This window comes from Sardina pilchardus, chromosome 20, assembly GCF_963854185.1.
Source record: "Sardina pilchardus chromosome 20, fSarPil1.1, whole genome shotgun sequence".
Lineage (NCBI taxonomy): Eukaryota > Metazoa > Chordata > Actinopteri > Clupeiformes > Clupeidae > Sardina > Sardina pilchardus.
In genome coordinates, this window is record NC_085013.1 from 8,299,035 (window position 1) to 8,316,552 (window position 17,518).

At 47.9% G+C, this 17,518-nt stretch overlaps 1 protein-coding gene across 2 annotated transcripts; it reads left to right on the forward strand.

The window, feature by feature from the left end:
- The first annotated feature begins 360 nt into the window (after positions 1-360).
- On the forward strand, positions 361-14,427 carry tedc1 (tubulin epsilon and delta complex 1). 2 transcript variants are annotated; one of them, XM_062522833.1, is made up of 8 exons: positions 361-573; positions 868-949; positions 1,144-1,361; positions 2,223-2,411; positions 6,892-6,972; positions 8,896-8,982; positions 12,174-12,401; positions 13,903-14,427. In XM_062522833.1, the coding sequence occupies exons 1-8, from the start codon at positions 442-444 to the stop codon at positions 14,293-14,295; spliced, it is 1,410 nt and encodes a 469-aa protein (XP_062378817.1). In that variant the 5' UTR covers positions 361-441; the 3' UTR covers positions 14,296-14,427. The 2 variants fall into 2 exon arrangements, with proteins under 2 accessions (XP_062378817.1, XP_062378816.1); XM_062522832.1 differs by having other exon boundaries at positions 362-573; positions 13,900-14,427.
- The last annotated feature ends 3,091 nt before the right edge of the window (positions 14,428-17,518 follow it).

Genomic DNA, 17,518 nt, shown 5'->3' on the forward strand with positions numbered 1-17,518 from the left:
CAGACCATCCATGATATCAGGAGAACCATAAAGGTTCTTGTTATGATATAATTTAGGTCACTTTGAAATTTGCTCAGTGATTAGAAAGGAAATGCAAGATGAACAGCAGCATCCCAAGGAGGGAAGAGTCTTAAGTGTCTATTCAATGCCACAGACAAAGTCAATATGACCAGAGAAGACGGCTTGACTGCCTCACAAAAATGAATGGCTCGAATCAAAGCCATCGATATGGCTTTGGCTCGAATTAGCGCGCGTAGGAAGTGACGAAAGTCCCGCCTATCCCTTTCCTTTAGCATTCAGTTATTTCATTGGTTTGCTAACATATCTATCAAGTCCTTCCCCGACGTCCGTCCAATCAAAACTTTTGTTTCCTACAGGAAATGTAGATTTTACATGCACCATGACAACAATCGGGGACATTAAACATTTATTCTTGACAACATGCAGCGAGAAAAGAGCGTAAAAGCAAAAGAGGTAATCGAAGGACTTATAAAGTTCCTCTCTGCTCTTGAGTTTGATTCTGTTCCATGTGCTGAAACTTTCAGACGGGCAAAATTCAACAAACACGATGTGGTAAGTTGTTGTGCACTACAGTTGTACAGTAAACATACCAGTTGTACAGTGGAGTGGCCTAATGTTACAGAAGTTTATCAAACGTCAGTAGCCTAGCCTGTGCGTATGTCTGAGTCTGTAACACCTTTGTAAATCGGTGTATGTTTTCGAGGTAGCCAAAGTGCATTTTTCCATGCCGAGGTAGCCAAAGTGCCAGCCATCTGAAAGCAAATATTCTGAAAGCCAATATTTGTGTTGAATAGAAACTAGGCCTATGCCACTGTAAGTGGTCATAACAGATTATTCGCCTCACAGGTGCAGAATATGTGGGACTTGCTACATAACCTTCTCGTGAAAGCAGTGCAATTAGAGTGCAAATGTCAGCACTCACGTCCAGGTAAGTTGTTGACCTGTCTGTGGTTTTTCTGTCTTTAAATGATTTGTAGGCAGAACAAAGGAGCCCCAATTCAAAGACCATAATATACAGCACAGCCTACTGTTACTTAATATCCATTCAGTGTGTCCCTCAGGCCTGCCCCTCTTAGGTGCACCTGGTGGGTCACGCTATTTATGTGATGTTGTACTTTGAAGGCGCCAAGGCCTGGTTTGTGAGGAGCGCACTGTGGCATTGTGGATATGGCGCCCGTTGGGTGGTGGCCCCGCAGGCTGGCAGTTGCTGTGGAGACGCAGTGGGGAGCCGAGAGCTGCTTTTGGCCTTCGGCTGGATGCTGTCGTCCGGGAGCCTCCTGGAGTTCCTGCTGGGAGAAAGAGTGCTGCAGATGCAGCCTCTGGCAGTGCCTCCTGCTCAGGTGAGACTGAGGCTGGCCTTGTGTTCCTGGTTGCCCGCATTGCAGTGGATGGCACCACGCACCATATTCATGGAGAATTGTAGAACAATGTGGAATAGAACCTAAGACTGGCTTTTTTTTCTGTCCAGAAATAGCCTTCTGGGTAAACAAATCCTCTTTTATGTCTTCTTACCCATGCTGAGACCAGATTAGAGAAGAAAGAATCTTGCTGCTTTAGTGAATGTACGGTGTACGATATTTTGTACGGTGTCTGTTGATACATAAATCTATAACATGATTTGCTCTGTGGTTTTATCTGTGCATTACTGTAATCAATACCAATAGCAATACCAAAACCAATACTATTTAGCTTTTTTCTACTGGACTGGAACAGTTGGAAATGATGAATCAAGCATCCTTAAATCAGCAGAAGAATCCCATCCCTTCCCTTAGACTTTGTGCCACCCACCATATACTGTAGCTGACCATAACGCATGTTGTATAGTAGTAGCACATTGTACACAAATGAATGTATAGTAGCAAAATGTCATTCCATACTTGACCAGTTGATGGCAGCATTGATTTGTAGAGTATGTTGTGACTGACTTGGCTCGTTCGGAAGATGTACAGAAAATGCATGTTGTGCCTCAGGGTTTAGGACGTTAATTAAGTGTATGTTCATGTTATGATACATCAGCAAAAATCAATCTGGGGCAAATTATCCTTTAAGTTATTGGAAAATGCAACTATACATAATTGAAGTCTAAATATAGCCAGAACGGACATACAGTACAAAGGATTACATGGGGAGCAATTATGTAGCATTGTGTGTGTGTGTGTGTGTGTGTGTGTGTGTGTGTGTGTTTGCTTTTCGCTTTTCAGGTGTGCATTCCTGGAGCTCCCCTGGTGGATTTGTGCGAGGGCGGCAAGGGCAAAGAGTGTGTCTGCAGAGGCACCGGCGGAGACGGAGACGGAGACCTGCGGCGTCTGCAGTGGGAGCACGGCAAGCTGCGGCACCGCTGGAGATCCCTCCTAGCAGCCCAGGAGGAGAGGGCCAAACTCATCCACAAGGCAAGTTTTCCAGGGGCCAACGCCTAATGCGATACCTTCCCTAGACATGCAGTACCCTTGCATTTGCATATAGGCTCAGTTAATTAGCAAGAGCTCTCATGCAGGGCAGCTTAAAGTGCAGCGAAGTTATTTTTGCACACCTTGGGACACAGGACCTTTTAGCTGAGATACGTTACCGGGGGAAGCGGAGCCTGGATCTCCCATGAGAGGTGGAGGTGGAGGGAGTGGGGTGGACGAGAGTCCAAATCCCCCAGAGTAGAGATGCAAACCCAGGGGCTACAGGAAATGGGGGAAAACCCCTCAGAACTGTATCGGACTGCCATATGGTTGAAGATTGGCGAATAGAGAACACACACACACACACACACACACACACACACACACACACACACACACACACACACACACACACACACACATACACACACACACACACACTTACCTAGAAGTCCACTCTGTATAATGACTTAAAGTGAATGTCAAATCCATCCATCCATTTTTTTTTTTTGAGATTAGATGAAATACATTTGCAAGGCGAAATGTAACACCTGAGCTGGATTTTCAGGTAAGCCTTTTTTTCCATGGAAGCCCTTTTTTTATAAGACGCCATTTCTCATTTCACTCCCACCTCACAGTTAAGCCCACCATTTTTGAGGCCACCTTTGGGTACAGATTTAGTCGCTAGTACCGTATGTTATTTACACATTAAATTCCAGTTAAAACGATTTATGTGAATGCAAATGGATGGATGGAAAACCCCCATAGGCTTGCATAGCTTTACAAGGGGGCCTGTTCCGTAGCGACGTGTTGAATGGAACTGATTAATCCTCCTTTGGCTTCAGCCAGCAAATCCAGTTCCAGAAAATTGTCATGCGCGTCCTTTGTCTCCGCCGGCAGCCTAGATATGGCTGCTCGTGGTGGCCCGACTCCCACACACGCTTGTCAGCCAGCAATCACCTACGGCCAATTAAAGTATGGAAAGGGAGTATTTACACGTGTGAATATGTACACACAAATGTGCTCATTGGCTGAGTGTTGTATGTATGTATGCGTGTGTGATAATGTGTCCGTGCAGATGGAGAGACTCAGGTCGGAATGCAAAAGTAGAAGAAAAACTTCCTTTTTTTTTTATTAAGCTACCGGTAGGTTAGACATTAGACATAAACAAAAAGAAAACACTGATCAAACGAAAAACACAAACATGGGACAATGCCCACTAAAGCTATAGGCCCTTTACGTACCCATACTCTGACCGAGACAATGTGCCCTCTCACGGCAGAGGCCCATCTCCCGAATGAAGCGCCCAATACTCTTAAATACTATTGGCGCGAACCAAACACAGCACACAATCAATTAACGCAATAACGTATCCTCTTAGGCTAGATACTAAACAAGCGCAATACATTACTAGACAACCTTCCTATGTAATCATAACTCCTTGGCTACAGTCCCCCAAAATAACAAATAAAACAAAACTACAGAAACACCCCTGTCTCCATGAGCGCTTCCCTTATGGGAGCGCGCCCCGTCCCTTTAACTGGGTCTCACCTCCGACACTCTTGTCGCACCCCGGAAGACAGGTAAACTAGACATCAGGTAAGGTCAACCATACACAATACCAAGACACAATACACAGACAAACATTGGCACAGTCGCAACGGTTTCTGCGCGCACGAAACCCGCCACAACTGACCCGACATTATGCCTTGCATCAGCCGCTAATAGCCATGTTTAGCGCATGGCCTAACCAATATTCCTTCGAATCCTACACAGGCACAATACATAGTTCTTCCTTACTTTTCAACATATGCATTTCAACATTTCATTTCTCAATCTCCTGTATGTGTCTACTGAATGTAATGTCTTGTGTTCAAGCGCAAACTCGGTTCCCATTGTTCTTACTGGCGGGAATGCGCCCGCTTGCGTGACAGACGCGGTGCGCTCTGTCACATAACCCCCCACCTCAAGAGTCTTCGTCCCCGAAGACCCTAGACAGGTAGTCCGCAGTCACATTCTCGACCCCGGCCCTGTACCGCACACCAAACCTGTACGGCTGCAGGGACTACCCTCGAGTTACCCGTGCGTTTGTGTCCATGCTCTGATCGAGCCACTGAAAGGCCCCTGTTGTTGCCGCTGGAGCAGTCACTGCCGCAGCTTGAACCCCTGCTGTTGCCGCTGGAGCCGTTGTCGTCTCCACCGCTGCTGCTAGTAGATGCTGCCGTTGGCCCTGCCGCTGCTGCTGCTGGAGTAGGCGCTGCCATCAGACCTGCCGCTGTTGCAGCTGGAGTAGGCGCTGCCATCAGACCTGCCGCTGTTGCTGCTGCTGCCGGAGTAGGCGCTGCCATCAGACCTGCCGCTGCTGCTGCCGCCCTCTTTGTCGCTGGCCCTCCATCCCAACTCGGCATACCTAGCGCTGGACTTGGGCTCTGGACACTGGCGCCGACGTGGAGAGTCCTCCTCCTCTCTCCTGCCTTTCTTGCTGGCCTTCGCCTTGCAGGAGGGCAAATTGTTGAGCGTTTCCCCCTCCTCGCCTTGCGTCTGGTCACCAACGCTTTTCGCCTCGGTCCGGTCACCTTTCTTCTTGTGCTTTTGGAACCATCTCTCCTTTGACATTTCCGCCTGGTCTTAGACACAGTTGTTGTTTTCCGCTGCCACCAAATGTGATAATGTGTCCGTGCAGATGGAGAGACTCAGGTCGGAATGCAAAAGTAGAAGAAAAACTTCCTTTTTTTTTTATTAAGCTACCGGTAGGTTAGACATTAGACATAAACAAAAAGAAAACACTGATCAAACGAAAAACACAAACATGGGACAATGCCCACTAAAGCTATAGGCCCTTTACGTACCCATACTCTGACCGAGACAATGTGCCCTCTCACGGCAGAGGCCCATCTCCCGAATGAAGCGCCCAATACTCTTAAATACTATTGGCGCGAACCAAACACAGCACACAATCAATTAACGCAATAACGTATCCTCTTAGGCTAGATACTAAACAAGCGCAATACATTACTAGACAACCTTCCTATGTAATCATAACTCCTTGGCTACAGTCCCCCAAAATAACAAATAAAACAAAACTACAGAAACACCCCTGTCTCCATGAGCGCTTCCCTTATGGGAGCGCGCCCCGTCCCTTTAACTGGGTCTCACCTCCGACACTCTTGTCGCACCCCGGAAGACAGGTAAACTAGACATCAGGTAAGGTCAACCATACACAATACCAAGACACAATACACAGACAAACATTGGCACAGTCGCAACGGTTTCTGCGCGCACGAAACCCGCCACAACTGACCCGACATTATGCCTTGCATCAGCCGCTAATAGCCATGTTTAGCGCATGGCCTAACCAATATTCCTTCGAATCCTACACAGGCACAATACATAGTTCTTCCTTACTTTTCAACATATGCATTTCAACATTTCATTTCTCAATCTCCTGTATGTGTCTACTGAATGTAATGTCTTGTGTTCAAGCGCAAACTCGGTTCCCATTGTTCTTACTGGCGGGAATGCGCCCGCTTGCGTGACAGACGCGGTGCGCTCTGTCACAGCGTGTGTGTGTGTATGTGTTTGTGTTTGGAAATCACTTTTCCAGAATACATATCCTTGCACAAGGGTGTGTGTGTGTGTGTGTGTGTGTGTGTGTGTGTGTATCTGTGTGTGTGTGTGTGTGTGAGAACGAGCACTTGGTTCAGTCCCTCTTGACAGTGGTGATTGGGCCTGATTGAGTGATAAGGCCGCCTCTGAGCGGAGGTTAATCTCACGCTGTCACTCGGGGGGCTGGCCAGAGGTGCTGCGGCTGTCTCCGCGGACGACTCTCCCCCTGACTGCCCCCCCCCCCCCCTCTCTTCCTGGCCGCCCAGTCTCAGCCTGAGTGATTTCGCCGCAGCCCTCTCCATCGGCCATCCATCACCGCCCGCTGATGAATATGACAGGTTAAAAGCGCAGGCCGCTGGACTGAAAGAACGGAGGGAAGAAAAGAAGGAGACTGAGTAGAGGTGATGCGGGCCGGGGGGTGGTGGTGGCGGTGGTGGTGTGGGGGTGGTGTAGGGACAGGAAGCCTCCAGCCGTTGAATACACTCCATCTCGACCGCTGTGCAAAAACAGCAGGAAAACAAACAAAAATGCATTCACCCAGTCTCTCTGCCTCCTCCAGTCCCCCAGCCTCCGGTGGGCAGACATCGTTTTTCAAAACGGCCTTTGGGCATACACATTACATGTGTGGGGTGTACTGTACATCCCCTAAGAGCAGAATGATGCAGTGAAATGGGTTGAAATGAATATCATTGGAGAGTGAGTAGAGAGAGAGAGAGAGAGCGAGAGAGAGTGAGAGAGTGTGTGTGTGTGTGTGTGTGTGGGGGGGGGGGGGGGTGTAGGAAATGGAATCAATTTAGTTGCAGCTGTTTTTCAAAGGTCCTGCAGGTATCTAGCTGGTGGAGCTGAATAATGCATAACGTCTCTGGTCTCTCCGCAGGTTCTCTCTGACATGGGCTCCCGGCCTGTCTCCCCGAGCTCCGCGGCGCTTGGCACCAGCGACGCTAGTCCGCTTAGCAAGGTGAGCGCCCAAAAACACTGCCTGTCAAACTGACACGGTTTGTTCTCTCCCAATAGCGTACCTGCATTCCTGAGGCTGGGTGCCTCTGTTCTTTTTCATTTTCTGTTTTTGGCACAAAACAGCCCCCCCCTCCCCACACAACCACACACACACACACACACACACACACACTTACCCCATTATACGCTCTCCCCCCTTTCCCCTGTCTTCCCATTTTTCACCTGTAACTGGCATTGAATGACAGGCAGCGTATCATGATGCTTTGAAGAGCAGGCGGCTCGATGTTTGAAAGTCAAAAGCCTAGCGTTTCTCATTCTCTCTCTCATGCTCTCTCTCTCTCATTCTCATTTCCCCTCTCTCTCTCTCTCTCTCTCTCTCTTTCTACTTCTCTCTCTTCTCTCTTCTCTCTCTTCTCACCTTTGCACACGCTCTCCCCCCCCCCCCCCCCCCCTTTTGCACTCAGTCTGAACGGCGCTCTTTTGTGCGAGTGTTTCTTAACGCTCTGACCTGGCACAGAAAAAGCGAGCGACGCGACTGCTCTGCGCTGTTCAGACGGGAGCCGAGGAGAGGCGCAGAGGCCCGGGATGAGCCGGGTGAGCGATGAGACGCGAGGTTATTTCTGTCCCTCATACGCAGAGGAGACGGAGCTGAGATTGAAACTTGAGCGAGATAAAGAGCAAGGGAGAGACAGAAAAAAAGAGAGAGTGATAGAGAGACAGAGAGAGAGGGAGAGGGGAAGGGGAAGGAGAAGGAGAAGGAGGGAGTTTGTGCGTGTCAGCTGGAGCTGAGCTGTTTTCCAAGCCTGTCCGCCACTGTCTTGGGAGTGCGCCGCAGGTATGGGATGTGCAAACAGACAGACAGAGATAAATGCCTGGCTCCCTTGCCTGGTGTGTCTAATAGGCAATATGCTCCAGGGGGGGTTGGAACCCCCCCCCCTCAGCCAACCCATCCCCATCCTCTCATGCTGCCCCTCAGCTGGCAGAGACGTGAGCCATCACACTGAGTGCCCCCCACCCCTGACCCCCCCCCTCCACCCTCACTCCTCCTAGAATACTGCTCCCCCTGAGGAGATGTGTCAGCCTCTGAACTGTTTGGCGTGTGTGTGTGTGTGTGTGTGTGTGTGTGTGTGTGTGTGTGTGTGTGTGTGTGTGTGTGTGTGTGTGTGTGTGTGTGTGTGTGTGTGTGTGTGTGTGTGTGTGTGTGTGTGTGTGTGTGTGTGTGTGTGTGTGTGTGTGTGTGTGTGTGTGTGTGTGTGTGTGTGTGTGTGTGTGTGTGTGTGTGTGTGGAGGGGTAGGGTAGGACAGGGGGTGGCAGGACAACTGCTGAGCCTGCACGGCAAACGGACCGGAAAAGCAAAACAAATAGGAGAGAAGGTGCGCTTTCAAAGCCCAGCGGGCACTCGGGTGGAGAGACACAAGTGCTGCGCACGCAGAGCCCAGCCGAGCAATTGTGTCTACACACACACACACACACACACACACACACACACACACACACACACACACACACACACACACACACACACACACACACACACACACACACACACAGAGACAGTCAATGTGTCATGTATGAAGTGCTACACAATGCTCGACTACCCAGGTGAATGATACTGCTCACAGCAGCCTAGCATCGATAAGCAGACAAGTAGGTAATCATTAACTCTTTCCTCCTGAAAAAGAAACTGAAGGATTTGTGTTTTGGGAACACAAATCGTTGGATTTTTTTTTAAACAGTTGTATAGAGCAAATGATACTAGAGGAGTTACCACAGTAGCCAACAGGTATTTAATTCGGGACATTTGTGTATTTGTGCTATTGACTTGTTTTTGTCTGGGCATTTTTGACTGAAAGATTAAATCCCTTTGCTTCATTTTGCTCGATTGAAATCCCTCCGCTTCATTTTTATTTGTCTGTCTGTCAGGAGTTGGAGAACACAAAACGAGTTAATCACCTGCTGGAGGCCTACTTACAGTGGAAGGTTCTGGAACCTTTGTTCTGGCGCTGGATGGTGAGTCTCTCTCCCCGTTCATTTTCATTATTGTCGAGCCGTGCTCATTACGGAGAGCCTCTCGGTTTGGATCATTTGGCTACTTGGCATCCGTGCTAATAGGTTTCAATGATTTACAGGCTGATTGCGTTGGCTCTGGCAGTCACTCACAGGTTTGATGGCCTTTTCAAAAATGCTGCTGTCTGATGCAGTTCGCTGTCAGCAAAAAGGGATGCAGAGGTGGGGGGGTGAGGGAGGGGGGGAGGAGGCGCGGGTATTTCCGGAATGCTCCGTAACATGTGGAGAACGGAAGATTTTAAAAGTGTAAGATTCCAGACTTGAATATAATCTAGTTAGTAGTGTTTACAGTTGCTATTGACGTCCTGACACACACAACACACACACACACACACACACACACACACACACACAGTGAGGGAGAGAGAGAGTGAGACAGACTTTCTCTTTTAATCTCTCTCACTCTGAAACTCCCTCTGGCTGGAGTCCAATTTGAGATGAAGTTGTAAGGCGGGGTGGCGGGAGGCTACCGTAGGGGTTCTCTTTTCTTTGGCAGCAGAAGCAATTCTCGCACCTCTTGGAGTCCTGATTGAATAATTGGGGAATTTTTGTGACGGTAGAAATGCCAGTTACTCCAAATTAAACAGCCACCCGGGGCTTTCTTTTGTTTTGTTTTGTTTTGTTCTGTGTTGTGTTGTTTAGTTTTTTCCCTTAAACAACTGTACAAACGAATGCCAGACTCTCCACTGGACCTCTGAGAGACATTCCGTAAGCTTTCGGCGAAGGGAGAATTGCTCAGCGAGCGAGTGAGCTCGTCGTCATGGTAGTCCAGAGCGCCACGGACAGCCATCACACGCCTGCCCTTTGGCAGAGCTCCCGTCCCAACTAAGAGGCCATTTGTTTTCTAATTGCACGAGAAAAGGAAGTGGCGCAAATAAAGCTGAATAAAAAAGAAAAAAATCTCCCGTAGCTCTAATATACTCTATAAATGGTGTTATTTCTGTCCTGATGGGTTTTTTCCACCTTTGGATGACGCATGCAACAAGAGCCCAGGTGGTCTCATCACACAGTCTCGCAACCTCGCAGTGACGCATCTCTCGTGTTTGAAGAGCAAGGGCGAACATGAAACCATGTGTGTAGTATTTCTGTCAGAGCTGCTAGTCAGGAGATGCTAACTCTGAAGGTTGCGTGGTACACCACTAGGGACTTCTGGAGCATTATTGATGGTTAGCGGTTCAGAGTGATGTTGTTTGTACATGTTTCCACCTAAAATTGGTTTAAATTTTTTTTATATCTGGAAAACTTAAATCATTAGTGGGAAACTTGTTGCATTCATGAAATGAACAGTCATGTGATTATGTGGCAACCTTGCTGAAAATGTTGCCCCATGCCTCACCACCCTAAGGTTATCAGTTTGGTTTGCCAGGGAACATGCATACTGCTAGAATGAACACCTCACTTTTACGCCAAGTTGCTTTAGCTGCCCTACCAAACTGAGTGTGCTGAAAGAATGAAGATGTCCATTCAGTCTCCCAGGCCCGTCTGGACGGTGGTCGGTGGAACAGCGGGCCCTGTTCCACTCAGCCGTGAGACGTCTCGGAGAATCGAGCGGAGTTGGCGGCTCTATGATGAGTGTTCTCCAGTCGAAGACTAGTGTAAGTGTCTGGCCCACACACAGCGCGGCCGTCTGATGAAACTCGGGCAGGTCTAGACAGAGAGCGATCGATATCCTTCCCAGGGAACCGCAATTACACAGGTAGTCTGTCACAGATAGGCCCGCACGAGCTGCTCAGCGATTGCACACACACACTAGAGGACATAAAGTGATCAGTTCAATCTGTGTATTACATTAGTATGAGTTTGTGTGTGTGTACACACTCTCTCTCTCACACACTCACACACTCACACACTCACTCACATACACAGACTCAACACACACACACACACACACACACACACTCACTCACATGCACAGACTCAACACACACACACACACACACACACACACACACACACACACTCACACTCACTCACATACACAGACTCAACACACACAGATTTTGTGATATCTACAGAACATCATGGGTCTCAGGGCCAGCAGGAAGACTAACTAGCCTGGATGAGTTAGCACAGGGCAGGACATCATTGACCCTTACAGTCCACCGCTCTGCCAGAAACCTTTCTCTTTTGCAGCGCCTCAGTCTAATAAGCCCCTAAAGCCCCCCCTAGCCACTGCCAGAGGCAAGCCTGATCACTGCTCAACCACCCTGTCAAAAAGTGACCCTACTCGCGGTGCAATTACTGCCAAATAGTGATCTTACTTACAACCAAACATTACATCACTTCCATTACACCAAATAGTGACGTTGCTAAATATTGATTCTTCTATACTGCACCACGTCCAAATTGATGAGTCTTGCAGAGGTCTTACTGCCAAACACATGACGAAATAGGGTCTGCAATATTGCAGAATTATGATTAGTCGTATTAGCGCTAATTATCGTACTGTTCATCAGTGATAATGTAGGATGATGTTGCTGTAATGGGCTTGATTAACAAGGGTTGGAACAGATGGGCAGGAACAGACAATGTTCCTAAAGTACACTCTCCTGTGTTGTCCATTAAATGCGGTGACCATACGGAGACACAGGATGGACTGGGTTGGTGTAAAAGTTTCAGACCTTTGTTTTCCCTGTTTTTACAAAATGGTCAGTTCTGTTTTTTGACTCTCACTCTGTCTATGTTCCACAGTTTTGTGTTTAGCAGGGCAGTAGTTATACTGTATGTGTAACTAGATTTCCAGTTAACCTTGTTTATTTGAGATTTTGTTCTATTAGTTTGTCAGTGTATGTGTGCATTTCAGTATATTGTTCCCTTACAGAAACGGCTTGAAAAGCAAATACGATAAGCATGGTTTGCTTATCAGTATGCAATCCTGTGTACAGAAGAAGCCTTGACTGGGTACTAGACAAGCTCTTTTAACTTTTAACTTTGTTGCTGCAGTATAATCCATCGACATTTGACAGTGATAAACAGATCGGCAATATTAACATTCATAGATGTCAACTTTGAGAACTGAAATCTTTACAAAAGTTTCTGCAATGTTCCACTTTCTTGTGTTGGCATCCCACCCCACCCCACACTCAAAGTGTGTGTGTGTGTGTGTGTGTGTGTGTGTTTGTGTTCCTGTGCAGGAGAGTGTGATTGATAGCCAGTCAGCAGACCCTTGTGAGGAGGACACTGCACCAACACCAGGGGGGCCTGGGGGGCCTGCGGGGCCCTTCCCCGCCCAGGGCAGCTGCTCCGGCGGGGACTGGGTCAGGAGGACGCAGGAGCGCCTGGAAGCGCTCCGGCTGCAGACCCAGACGTCCCTACAGGCCAGGCGAGACGGGTCATCGCCCAGACGCGGCCACGGTGGGCAGGTAATTGAGGAGGTTCCTGGCTTTGATGTTGGCAGCGCTGGCAGTGTTGATTTTCTGTGAGTACACTAGACACTAATTAGGAGGCGACTGGCAAGGGCTCTTTTTATTTTTTTGGATGATGTGTATGGTGTGTCATACAGTCCAGTACACATCAGTAGTTTTTTTGTTCCTGTTCGATGCATAATGCATAGTCATAAAACGTGCACACAGTCAGTTGCTGGGTTAATGACAGTTCAAAGAAAGTTCTTTCAAAGGCAGATCAGACTGCCAACCTAATGAGGTCACCTTTTATTAAACTTTTTCTAGACTTAATTAGACTACTTACTTTCTTTAGAGCCACAGGTAGTCTAGCGTCGCTCCACTACCGCACTCTGCGGTCATTCCAGGTTCTGCATGACCAAAGTTGACCATTAAGAGCAGCTATTTTGATCCTCAGGTTATCCTATCCATGTCCTGAAATGAGCTGAGCAATGTGTGTACCAAAAGCCAACAAAAGATGTAATCTGCTAATTTCAGACATTCCCGAGGCATCACGGTTTGGACAAATATATGAAATAGCTACGTTTTAAAAAAATGGATTAGTAGCTAAAACAATGCCATTGGGTTCACTTTGTTTGCCAAAGGAGTGGCCTATTGTAGACTAGCTCTCAGATTTCTGTCTGTCTGTCTTTTTGATGAGACTGCGTAGGTGTTGAAGGTCAGGAAAAAGGTTCCATTTAAGGTAGGTTGTACACAGCTCCTGGCCAGAGGGGAGGATGAAAATGCAGTTAAAGATCATCAGTGGCACAGTCTGCTCCATCCTTTGATTTCACTGAGACGAACACCGCACACTAGCAGACATGCCTCCCAGACACGTCTCATTCCAAATGCTAACCACTTACCATAGCACTGCAGCAAAGTTGCGGAGCTTCAGAAACTTCACGACCTTTGAGGGGCCTTGCGTGGCAAGAAGTTACCGAAACCTCTTGAAAGTGGGCTTTGTGCCCTTCTTTGAGTGAGAGACCTTTTTAAAACACCTGTGACGTCAACCGGCGTTATTCAGACTGCTCTCTTCAAAGCCTTTTGGGATTGAGCGAGCCCTTGTCACCGTAGGACGCTCGAAAGGACAAACGCTTAACGGAAGAGCCACAAACTGAGCAGGCCGTCCAGTGAGGGACGATCAATAGTTGGCTGAGGTGTTATTACAGAACTATTTTCTCTTGAGGCAATTCTACCACCGATCCTCATAGTCTTCCGATCGTTATTTCCTTTCAGAGGCCTAGGCTTACAAATTGGTGTGAACACACACACAGAGAGAGATAAAGATACAGACACAAACACAAACAGCCTAGAAAGAAGTGGATGTTGCTGTATTTAGTCTAGTTTTTTATGTGACCCACAAACAGTACTTTTCTGTTTTTTTTTTTTCCTTGTACTTTCAAGCCTCTGTGCTCCAGTGTTTATTTTCTCCCACTTGAAGAGACACACAAACCAACGGGCCCTGTGCTTATATCTCCAGCAGGGCAGACGCCACAGCACCAGCCCAGCCGCAGACTCCGACGGCAAATTCCTGGAAGATGACAGACAAGTCGTCACGAGGCTGCAAGGCTTCTCCGCTGCTTCCACCCCAGCCTCCGTAGACAACGGCTTCATCCCTTGCCTTCACGTCCGGGGCCGCCCCGCACCACACCACCCGAAGCTTGAGCCCAGCAAACACACCCCTCATGGGCCAGAGCCGCCAGGAAAGCTGCAGGCTTCTGAAGTGATCCAGGAGCTTAGGGCCAGGGAGGCCTTTCTCCTGGGGGAGCTGGAGGTGGCACGTCGGGCGAATCGGGAGGCCCTGCAGGAGCAGGCCAGCGGACTAGAGGGAGTCATATTTATACCCCCTCCAAAACGATGCCACACCCCTCCGTAAACCACATCACAATATTCCCCAAAGAGACTGTGCCTGTGTTTACACATTCCCATATTATGCAGTCTGAGCCATTCATGTTCTGTATGTTTTCAGTGAAACTGCTTAACATTAAAGCGTTTTTTGCTGCTCTGATTTAAGCGTGTTTGCGGTAAATGTGCTGCCGTGCTTGCACAGCATACAAATGAGGAGGAACATTGCATCAATGTTTTTGCGCGATAGATTTTTATTTTAGTCCCAGTTGTGAGAAAAACAACCAAAATTCGCTGATCTAGGTCAGGCTTTCGGAAATTCTTTTTTATTTCTTCTTTCTCGCCCTAACAGACGGAAGACGAAAGTTTACTTGAAGTAGGCCGTCTGCTCGCGACTGCTATGAACCCCCTCGTTTCCCACAGAGATTCGTCCTTCTCTTTCTGTGTGTTACATTTGCGTTACATCTTTTTCTTCCTTCAAAAACTTGTGCTAAACATGGGTTAGTCGTATTTGCCAAACCAACTACATTTCACACTTCGAGCCATTGAGTCGAAACATGAGTCCAACCCAAGAACTCTCGCTATACTACGCCTTGGCAAGACTTGAGAGAGCATGCCGGATTAATCCAGATTAAAGGAAGTCATTTTCTGCTGTGAGTTTTTTTTTTTTCTTATATTTTATTTGCTGGGATTTGGAGGGGCGACGTGTTAATATAGGCAGGATTAGAACGAAGGATGTGTTTAATATCGGAGCTCTGTGGAGCGTGCGTGGCGGCTTTAACGGGATTTTCCGCTCATTACCTCCGGGGGGATACTTCACTCTGTTTACTGCTCCCGGAGCTGGAGCACTTTCGCGAAACGCCCACGATGCCCCCGTCTGGCACATCGGGCCGTGTGTGTGTGTGTGTGTGTGTGTTTTTGTGTGTGTGTGTGTGTGTGTGTTTGTGTGATGATGATGCCACTACCAGGGCACACCCAGCTGAAACATGGGGACTTGTGTGACCCCTGCAAGGATATGGGGACATCTGTGACCCCAGATGGAGTATGGGGACGTCATTTCTGACCCCTGAGTGCAGAGCAGTTTCAGGGTCAGGAAGCTCTAACTACTCTGGTATGATCAGACACACACTGAATTAATGAAATGTAATTGCCCGTGTTATAACTAATACTGTACATCTACGATAGAAGACGATTCATAATGCGGTCAAATCATGTCTTCGTGTAAAAAAACGTTAGGAGCTAGGAGCAATAAAACGTTGATTCCCAACATGTCTTTAGGGGACCCCCTGCAACACACACAGACACACTTGTCCTTATCTCCGTCCTTAGACTGGCTTGGTGTTCTTATTTTACCCAGTCCACGCAGTCGACCTTTAAAGCCAGCCGTGTGGACAAACACACGCCGCGCCAAAGGTCACACAGTGTTTGCGTGGGAGATGGGAGGAGGAGGAGGAGGAGGAGGAGGAGGAGGAGGAGGAGGAGGTGGAGGTGGCCGCTGCGTTCCGTCCACTCAAGACTGTGGGCTCAGCACAGGGGCCACACGCAGAAGGTCCTCATGCATATTTCTATGATTTATTGATGTGGCAGCGGAGGGAGGGAGGGAGGGAGGGAGAGGAAGTGGGGAAATGCTATCTGATATACCCCCCCATGAGGCTGATGGGAAAGCAGTGGAGTGTGAGCAGTGTGTGTGTGTGTGTGTGTGTGTGTGTGTGTGTGTGTGTGTGTAGGTACAGGTCTGTGTGTGCGTGTGTGTGCAGGTGTGTGTGCGTGTGCGTGTGCGTGTGTGTGTAGGTGTAGGTGTGTGTGAGTGTGACTGTGTGTAAGATTCGGTGAGTGGGTGGCTGTAGATTTGAGGAGGGGATAGGAAAGCGTTCAGGGTTGGAGGGTGGAGAGAGCTGCCACTGCAGGTATAGCGAGCAGCACCTCACACTTCCAGAATGATCCCAATGATCTAGAGCAGCCCTGTCAGTCAGCACTGTCAGATTGCTCTCGGGCTGTAGTTTCCCCCCACTTAGACTGCTAAGCATCTGCGGAGCAGAGAGACTCGAGTGCCAGGCTTACCGTCAGCCTGAGCTGTGCGCTCCTAATGAAGACAGACCCCGTCAGCCCATAACTACCTAATTGGCCTGTCTGTCAAGGCCCAACTATATTTTAAATGACTAGGTATGAATGTAACAATTTGTTAACCAAGGGCGCTAATACAATGCCCTCCTCATGCAAGGACATATGGCATATTACTGAATCTAAACACAGTCAGAAACATATTGTGATGTCCTGGGTTTATGTTAGTGTATGGTAGCTAATGATTAATTAATGACATTGATCATGGATACATAATGGAGGCTAAAATATCTGTAAACCCCAGTGATCACTCAGAAATGTTTACCAGCTGCATTAAACCTTCACTGTCATTCACTGTGATGAAGACAAGCTTTCAGTTTTAAAGGCCACATACCTTTCACATTCTGAGTTTAGGGCGTCATGGCTGAGAGCAAGGATAGAAATCTGTTATTCGTGAGTTGAAGTTGTTTATCAAGTTGTGTAATTATGGTTTACCTGTTGGAAAATATTTGAAATTACTGATGCTTCATGGTCCATTGCAGAGGCAAACTCATTATTCAGATGCTTTGATTCTCACTGTAGCTGTAATGTTGAATGCACACGGCTAAATTACCTAGTGGCACATTTCCCTGAAATATTCAAACTCACTCACTCATTCACTCACTCACTCACTCACTCACTCACACTCTCTCACTCAAACTCACTCACTCACTCACACTCTCTCACTCACTCTCACTCACTCTCTCTTTCTTTCTTTCTCTCTCTCTTCTCCTCTTTCTCTTTGGTGCATACTGTATGCACATATGCATACACACACACTCCCTCCTCCTGATCCTGACTGGGGTGGGATTGAATAGGCTTTGTGTAGCAATGAATGAAGTGAATTTACAATTGGAATCATGTACATTGTAGGGACTCCCAGAAGAGTTCTCATGTGCAGACAGCTCCCCCTGAGAACGGATCTTTTCTCATTCCTGATCAGAACAATGGGAACCAGCCAGGGCTGGTAGTTATGTTCGACTCAGCACCACATGCCAAGTCTTCAGCACAGCACACGCATGTATGCCAGGGTTTCTGCTGGTTTTTTTTCTATCTCTTCTGGTTTCTGGAAAGAATTTGTTTAACTGAAACGTATTGGTGCATGTTTCAAGACGCAAATACAATGCTGCCCATAGTTATAATGTATAATTAGT